The sequence below is a fragment of the Haliaeetus leucocephalus genome, unplaced genomic scaffold (assembly GCF_000737465.1).
Source record: "Haliaeetus leucocephalus isolate CR32 unplaced genomic scaffold, Haliaeetus_leucocephalus-4.0 Scaffold0, whole genome shotgun sequence".
NCBI lineage: Eukaryota > Metazoa > Chordata > Aves > Accipitriformes > Accipitridae > Haliaeetus > Haliaeetus leucocephalus.
The window spans coordinates 30343122-30351719 of NW_010972436.1; the positions used below are offsets into that span (position 1 = coordinate 30343122).

Sequence of the window (8598 nt, forward strand, 5' to 3'; positions counted from 1 at the left end):
TTAGTAGAGAACGTCCTCGAAGCTGAGCAGCAGGAAACGGTGCAAGGCACTTGGCAGGTGCAGCTGAGACAGGACCAGAAGCAACCGGCCCTCCAGGAAGGTCCTGAGTGCGTAGCGAGCCAGGTGCTGCAAGGAGCGAGGTCTTTGCTCCAGGGAGAAAAGTGACTGGTAGAAACGTGGGTATTTCTACAGAGAGAAAAGAGAGGACCAGAGGCAGATAAAGCTGAAGATATCACTCTGGGAGATCCCTTTACCTTAGTCACTACGGTACATCCTCCCTATCCCCCAACAGCACCACCCCTGTGCCCTGCAAATCTCCTCGCAGCCCTGTCCTGCCCCAAACCCCCCTCAGATCCAAGCCTCCTCTGGTACCCTGCCGCGGTAGCCCAGCTGCACGTTCTCCAGCCGGCAGCATGCATTCCCTCACCTGTACAACCTCCGCGGGAACCGCTTCCACCCAGTCCTCAGAGATGCGGACATGATCATAGCTGTTCATCAGCGCCTCAATGACACGCGGGCAGGCGTGGCAGTACCGCAGCACCTGCGCCAGGGAAAAAGCAGATGAACACTGCCTTTGCACAAGGTCCTGCAAGCCCCACCCTCACCTCCTAAAAAGCTGCTCAAAACCAGCCTTGGTAAATCTAGGGAACTAATGTCCTTCCCTCATGCTGTCCCCGGAGATCAAACCCACTACATGGTGGGAAATGCCAGAGCACCACTCCTGCAAAAGAGGGTGACTGAGCCAACACCCAGCACGCACAGCACAGTTGCATTCAGCACAAATGGGTCCCCACAGCCGCTGCTCAGATGCAGGAACTAACATACTTGGCTGGGATGCAGATCTCCTTCATCTGCCTCACTGCTGCAAGTAGCTCATATGCAACCAACACTCTGCTTTATGCCAGGCTCCTTTCCCTGCATTTTTCTAGTTAGAGCATGAGCCATTCTGGGGCAAGGACTGACACCCATTTTGTGTGCAGCAAGCCTAAGGCATACCATGCCTCTGTTGAGGGCTACACAGGGGTCTCAGGGACGTACTGTGCCTGTTTGGCATGGGGCTGCAGAGACATCCCGCATCCGTGCTGTGTGCAATGGGTGTCCTAAGAAGTACTGTGCCTGTGTTAGCTGCTACACAGAGCCCCAGGAAGACATCGTACCTATTTTGTGCAACACACCTCTGGTGTGTACCATGTCCACATAGGTGCAAATGACACACTGGTGCTGCGTATCTTACACCACCAGTGTGGCCTTTGGAGCACACCCCACCCACGCATAGCTGCACAGAGGCAGATCCCCCCCGGCTCTTGGCTCCCACTCCCTACGGCCCAGGCCAGCAGTAGCTGTCAGAGTCTATTCCGGCTGTAGGAGTGATCCTCATTATCTGGCGTTAATAGGAGATTAATTAGTGTTAATTGTTGATTTTCCTGTATTTTCCCAAAGGGGAGAGCAATCTGCTGATCTCCGGGCTGGGTAATTATTGCACTGCTCAGGAATTAAGACAGGAAATTAACCCTTTGTTTGCTGGTGTCTTGCAGAGAGAGCATGAGCTGGAGGGTATGTCCCAAAGAGGAAACACATCCCCTGAGAGGAAAAGGGCCAACGCTTTCCAGGGCAAGTGATTATGGAAACTGGGTAAGTACTGTCCACACAGCTTAACAGACAGAAGCAGGAGAGCAGGAGAACATAGCCCAGGAGAAAACTTCAGGGAATCCCTTACCAGTAACACCAATTCCCCCTCCCCCAGCCCCTGGGAAGAGAGAGGCAGGACAGCAAGCAGGCTGGCACAGAACAAGCCCTGCTGTGACAGAAACATCCCTGCTCTCACTGGGGCCCTGATGGTCACAGCCTTCCCTTCCCACCATGCTCCCAGCACAGCTGTGAGCCCCACACCTTGAGGAGGGAGCCAGGCCAGATGCGGATGGCACCGTAGTTGAGCAGGGCTCGCACCACAAGCTCTGGGTGGTGCTCCAGCTTGTAGGCAGTTGCTTGCAGGATATTGTGCAGTGCCGTGTTGCCGCTGTAGTTCATGATGTTGACATTTGCACCCCGGGCCAGCAGTAACTCTGCTACTTGAGCATTGGCATTCTTGCAGGCCAGGTGAAGTGGGTGCTGACGGTCCCTATCTGCAGCATTGATGCTAGCACCACTTTCCACCAGCAGCTGGCAGACCCGGTAGTAACGGTCCATGTCCTGGGGTTGGTGGGGCTGAGCACAGGCAGCATTCAGCGGCGTCTGCCCCTCCTCATTCTTTGCCTCCAGCTCTGCGCCATAGCGCAGAAGCAGCTGGACGTGGTCTGTTAGGCCATGTCGTGCTGCTATATGCAGTGCTGTGTCATCTTCCTCCTCAGTCCGACTGTTCACACTGGCGCCATGCTGCAGCAGCTGCTGGATGCACCTATGTGGGCCAAGATGATTCAGTGACAGGCTCTCCTCTCTGGCTCCTACCCTTCCTCCCACCCCACATGTCTGTACCATCCCATGGCTTTCACTTTTCCCAAGAGTCCAAAAATCTCTGCTCCTCATGCCCTGGAGCAGTGGTTTTAAGCCAGGATGACTGGTGAGCAGAGATATGCCATCCTAATTCTAGCTAACTCACTGCAGATCTTTAACAATGTGTCGTCACACCCAGAGTCTGCTCCCACACCCCACAGAGGCCTGTTGTGGCCTGAGCTTCGCAGTGTGAACCATCAGCCCTGCATTGCTGGTGGGTAGCAAGACAGCCAGCACCAAGTTCAGCTGCATCAGCTGAGGACTAGAGCTTGCAGTCATCTGTTGGACTTCAGAGGTAATCCTGGTCCAGGAACAGGCAGTAAGGCCACCCCATTCAGCAGCCATTGCTGCAACCACCAGCCCACCTGCAGGGATGAGTAGGGACGCCTTCTACATAGGATGAGGCTCAAGGGGGAGGGAGGCCTACTGTGTCCCCTGGGCAGAACTCACTCGATGGAGTCTCGGCTCTTGCAGAGGTGCAGGGGCTTGTAGCCATCCTCAGAGACAGCCTCAGGGTCAGCACCAAAGCTGAGCAGCAGGCGCACACACTCTGTGCTGGGTGCTGCACAAGCCTCATGCAGGGCAGTCTTACCCCCTGGTGCAAAGTTGACGGCAGCTCCCCTGAGCAGCAGGAGCCGCAGGCAGTCTGTGTAGCCCCGGCTGGCTGTGATGTGCAGAGGCGTGGTGAGCTCCTGCTCATAGTTCAGAGACCACAGTCCTGCAGGGAAAGAGAGGTCAGGGAGCCGCATACAGCCACAGTGCACAAAAGCATTGGGCCCAGACCTGCCCTTTCCCCTGGGGTACCTGTTGTACATCCCCCCTTGAGAGACTCGAGTTTCCCTTCAAGGGACTGCCTCTTCCCTTCTCTACAAGGTCCCTGCCTTTGGACTGGCCTGCCAAAGGCAAAGATCTGGGGGTGACTCTTACACTGCACAGCCATGCTGACGAGAAGCTCGAAGGAGCAGGAGCCTTGGGGTAGAGGCTGTTCCCAGAAAGTGTACTTTTCACCTGCAGCTCAGTCATGCAGCACAGGGTTTCCGCTGACAGGAGTACAGCAGATGAAGGGCCTGGGGCACAGGCAGGGCTGAAAGCAGCAAGGTGGCTGGGAAGGGCACCATGCATGAAGCACCACAAAGACAAGGAGCCAGGCAGTAAAACAAAGAGGTGCTGGAGCAGGCTGCCACGCACACAGGAGATTCAGACAAGCCCTGAGCATGGTGCAGACAAGCAAGCTTCAGCAGAGATGGACATCTAGGGCCTAGGAGAGGGCAAGGGGCTGAAACCTGCCAACTCTCAAAGATGCTGACCCAGCTGGAACCATTGCTGAACCGGTGCAGTCTGCTGGCAAACAGCCTGCAGCTGTTACAGGAAAAGAGCTGCTTAAATCATGCTTCTTGCTGCCCCATCCAGGCTGGGCTGGAGGACCACATCCCAGTCTGCGTGACATGTTCAACACTACATCCTTCTCACCTCTTTCTCGCAGATGCAGCATGCAGTCAACCGTGTTTCCCAGGGCCAGGTTCAAACCGAACCATCCTGAGGACCTAACGCAGGGCTGTGACAATTCGTTGCCCAGCACAACCCACAGAGGGAACCAGCAGCGCAGCACAGGCTGCACACAGACAGAACAGGCACGCAGAGTCAGGCTACTGGGCCAGTCGCAGAAGGAATACGACCTGGAGCTTGAATCTCCTTTGCCCATTGTGGGAACCCAAGCAGTTTCCAAGCATTTGCACAACCCCTGCTAGAAGGGCCGGGTACCCCAGACGCACCTCATGCTCCCAGACACACGCACACCCTCCCACAAGCGGCACAGGGGAACCCAACCCCATCCCAGAGCTCTCACTGCCATCCTGACTCCTCTGTAACCCAAACAGCACCCGTAACACACAGTCCCAGAAATAGTAATGCCCTGCAGCGTAAGCAAAAGGCTCCAAGCCCCCGTCCGGCTGGGCCACGCTGCCTGCCCGCTGCCCCCCTGCGTACTCAGCCGGCGGAGGTTGAAGCGGTAGTTTTTCCACTCTTCCAGGTCACTGGTGTCAAACACGGCATTGGGACTCAGGTTGTTCTGAGGGTCGCTGAGGATCTCGGCCACAGTCCCCCGATCCCCAGTCAGCAGGGCCTGCCAGTAGACCTGGGCAGGGCCATCTGCCTTCCGCGTGCAAATGGGCTCCTGACTCTTGCCTCCTCTGCCGGTGATGCTACCCATGAGGCAGCACCCAGACCCTCCACAGAAATGAGGGCAGGACCTGCTGCTGCCTTCCCGGCCAGGCTCTGAGCCTGCAGGCACAGCCCCACCAGTGCCCGGTGCTCTGGCTGACAGGCTGCCTGTCAGCCCTGGGCCGCTCCCCAGGGAGGGAGGACATGTCACATCACCATTTGGCCCAGGCTGGGCACGGCTTGGGTCTCAGCTGTTCTATTCTGGGAAACCTTGTGACCAAATATTTGGGCCAAGAGGCTGATAAGGTCACTCCTCTTGGGCAGCAGTATCTCTGCAGTCACTGGCTGTGAAGGGGAAGTCCCTAGGCAGCGCAGGGTAGCAGAGTAGCCTGAAGGGCAGAAACAGAGACGGGACATCACTACGAAAACAGGGAGGGAAGTAGTCTCATGCCCAACTAGCCTGCTGTCACCCAGTTGCTGCCCAGACCGCAACAGCGCAACCCAGCTGCCTCCATACACCAGCAGCACGCCTTTGTCCAGCCCTTGGCTCCACGCACACCTCCAGCACTGCACACCCATTTGCTAGTTCCACCCAAGCCCTTGGCACTAGACAGGTTTTTAAACAAGCCACAGGAAAGTTCTTTTTAATCAAAGCTTAAAGCCAAAGGACAGGTAGAAATAAGTACAAGGATGGAAAACTGTGCATTACAAGTGAAGTAAAACCATAGAAGGTAATTATCCGTTAGACCCCTTCCTGCTTTTCCTTGAAATTCAGCCTTGCAGAGAGCTCCTGCATGGTTTTAGTACTCCCTTTCCCATCCTCTGACAGTCCCCTCACTCAGGGTTCCTCACTGCTGTCCTTTCACCTGAGATGGCATTTTCCCCTGTCCCCACGTAGTAGTATAAACCTACCCTGCCCCTACTTTGGTTACAGAACAGCGCCCTTTGCTCACAGTTCATCAGCATTGCATGCATTTTGTTCAGACCATATGTTCTAAAGAACACATCAAACTGCATGGAAGACTAACAGTGTTTAGTTTAATTTTGTGGCGTGGAACTATTCAAATCATGCAGCTGAAAACAAGTTAAGTGACCCCAATAGACCACCAAGCAACAAATACCTGGGGGACCAGAGAAGAGTGTAAGATAGGGAACTTTACCCTTCTCAGTAATGAAAATAAATGACCAAGTTCTATACTGACAGTCTCCAGCACGCTCTGTCTGTGCAGACTTCACCACCTTGTCTAGCCAAAGTGTAGTACGTGAAAGGGTAAAGAGAGGGAAGCACTTAGCAGGCTTTCTCACCTGATGGGATCCTCTATTTCCCCAAAGATATAAGCAGGCATCCCACGAGAGCCTGAGGTTCCCAATCACAAAAGCATCACCAGGGAGGCAAAAGGCTGTGTGAGTTAGTGTCGGTAACACCAAACAATTTACACTTCCTCTGGGCTTCTTAAAATGTCAATAGGGATGACTTGGGAAAAAATCAGGTCACTAGAATCTACTTTTAAGGTCACTGGCTAGGTAAACTTTAAGAAACTGTCCCTACAGGCCAGTGAGATACATAACCAAAGCCTTAGGTAGCATGAAGTTTTGCTTTGGTTTCTGTTCCATACTCTTGTCTGATAAATTTGGCAGTACATTTTTGGTCTGTGCTTGATGAATGATCTTGTTTGGTTGGGTATTTCACATCTTGAGACTTTGGTGAGAAGAGCAATTTCTGTGTGAAGTTGTTGCTTTTACATCAGCTGTTCTGTTTTCTTTGGGGCACAAATCTTTACAAGCAGACTGACTTGCTGTTCAAGTGTCAGTCAGCTCAGCATAAGACAGGAGTTAAAATGTACAATTAATATTTTACTGACAAGTGGTCCCAGTTACACAAAGGGTAATACCTTTTGTATTTTTATTCCTAAGTAGACTAAAAATTCAAAACCTGGGTTGCACAAATCTTGGAACTCAGTAAATATTCACTACCCACAAGTAGTAGCACTTGCATCTGCAAGCCCACCCTAGCTGTTTGTCTCTTGCTAGTGTGGATCGCTACAAAACACTCAGTCACGGTCAGGCTTTATCACTGTGCTCCACAGCTTTGCACCAGCACACTTGAAAAGAACCCACACCTCTGGGAAAGTGGCCTTCAGCAGCAGCTCTTCCACTCTGGCACAGGGGGGCTTTTGCCATCAACCTTCTGTGGAAAAGAGTGGTGCAGTTATGGCCCCTCCACACCCGACACTCCCTGTCTTAAATTCTGGGAGCCTGCCTGCACCACACTACTAACAGACAGCAGCAAGGACAAGCGCACTTCCAGATTGCTAAGCACATCTCACCCTTTAACACATCAGCTACGCTGCTTACTGAAACGTTCATAGATGACACTGATAAGAAGGTAAGCAAAAGGGACCAAAGAGTGTGGAAGAACGTGTGCTAGCCACAAGATGCATCTGGGCAAGGTACAGTGAGGTATACAGATGGGAGGAAACCCAAGGATGACCATCTTCTACTTCCTGTCACTCAGGACAAGCTTAATTCCACCATCTCTCTGGCAGACTAGATTTCTGCTCGCCTTGCCCAATCCATCTCACAGAATAGAACAGTTTGCTGGGTGCAAACCCCACACACGCAAGAAAGCAAAACACCAAATGCTTTTGTTCTGGAGCAAAGACTTCCTCCAGCTGATCACTGTTAACCCTCCCACATCAACCTCCCTGCAGCTTCTCAAAGTCAGTGTTTGGAGCAGGGATCGTAATGGGTCTGCTTCACATCTGGATTTCACTACAGCACCAGGTAGATATGGAGCAATTGTGGCTTTGTCCCCAGACAGCTGCCTACAAGGCTGAAGCACAGCCATGCCTCTTCCTCGGGATATGGGCTAAGGTCTGCCTGAAGGGCACTGCTAAGATCTCTCTGCTGTTCCCAAAGCATGTCACAGCCTCCGGTTTCTGATGAACTGGAGTAACAGATGCAACTTAAGACATAAGGCAGGAAAAGCATCCTTATGCTACCTGATGCCTTCTCACCCAAGCACTCTCTCCACCTCAGACATATTTCACATCTATCCCAGCAATCTCTAACAGGGCAGTCCTGATGTTGTTCCTCTCCAGCAGCCCCTCCAAGGGCCCTATTCTCACCATTTCCCAGTAGATCTGCCTCTGGCCACCTTCACCAAGCCTGCTACCATTTGTTCTACAGCCCCAGAATCCTCCTTCCTCATCCAAAAGTCTTTCTTCCTAAGTCCCTCTTCCACCACCCTGTCTCCACCACTGGGGATTCCTCTCAAGACTTTTCTCAAGAGTCTGTGCTATTTCTCTAGTCCCCATCCTGGGCACTTTCCATCCCCCCATGTCCCAGCCCTGCACACCCACCAAATTTCCTGCTAGTCCAGCGCAGCTCATCACCCTTGGTCTCAATGACGAGATTGATGGCTGCGCTCTTGGTGAAGTACTTCCGCACCATCTCCAGGTCCCCAGTGAAGAGCGCATTCTGGACCAGCAGATCCCGGCACTCCAGTGGCTCCAAGCGGCTGTTTTGGCATCCCTGGCTAACTGGGCTCAGGCTGCGCTCACTGTGGTGGTACCGAGACCTTATATGCCGAGAGTACTTCTGCTCATCCAGCTGCTCCTCATCCAGCTGCAGCAAGCGCTGTGTGGCAGAGCTGAAGGGAAAGGTGCAGTCCATCACAGGGAACAAACAGGACAAGCCCGAACCTTACAGCAAACAAGCTGCTGCAGGCAAGAGCCTCTTATCCAAGGCTATGTCCTTTGCAGGTTGCTCCTGGGTTCCAGCTCCCCAGTGTCTGGCTGGATTCAGGCACAGGCCTGACTCACACAGTATAAATAGTCCTGCTTGGCAGCTCCCCTTCACCACCTCCCCTCCTTCCAAGAGCTTATTTTCAGCTGCTGGATACAATCATCAGCACAGATTAGGCATGGGAGAGAGGTAGCAGGCAGC

At 53.2% G+C, this 8598-nt stretch overlaps 1 protein-coding gene across 1 annotated transcript; it reads right to left on the reverse strand.

Annotated features, from left to right (window-relative positions):
- ASB10 (ankyrin repeat and SOCS box containing 10) lies at positions 1–8325 on the reverse strand. Its single transcript, XM_010562181.1, has 5 exons — positions 8013–8325; positions 2941–3208; positions 1891–2395; positions 428–541; positions 1–186 (listed from the first exon to the last, which is right to left on the reverse strand). The coding sequence occupies exons 1-5, from the start codon at positions 8323–8325 to the stop codon at positions 1–3; spliced, it is 1386 nt and encodes a 461-aa protein (XP_010560483.1).
- Positions 8326–8598: the final 273 nt, after the last annotated feature.

Coding starts and splice junctions, on each gene's coding strand:
- ASB10 (XM_010562181.1), bottom strand. CDS start 8,325: ATGGACTGCACCTTTCCCTTCAGCTCTGCCACACAGCGCTTGCTGCAG. Junction 2,396..2,940: donor AAGAGCCGAGACTCCATCGA/GTGAGTTCTGCC, acceptor TGGCCCACATAG/GTGCATCCAGCAGCTGCTGC. Junction 187..427: donor TTCCCGCGGAGGTTGTACAG/GTGAGGGAATGC, acceptor TTCTCTCTGTAG/AAATACCCACGTTTCTACCA.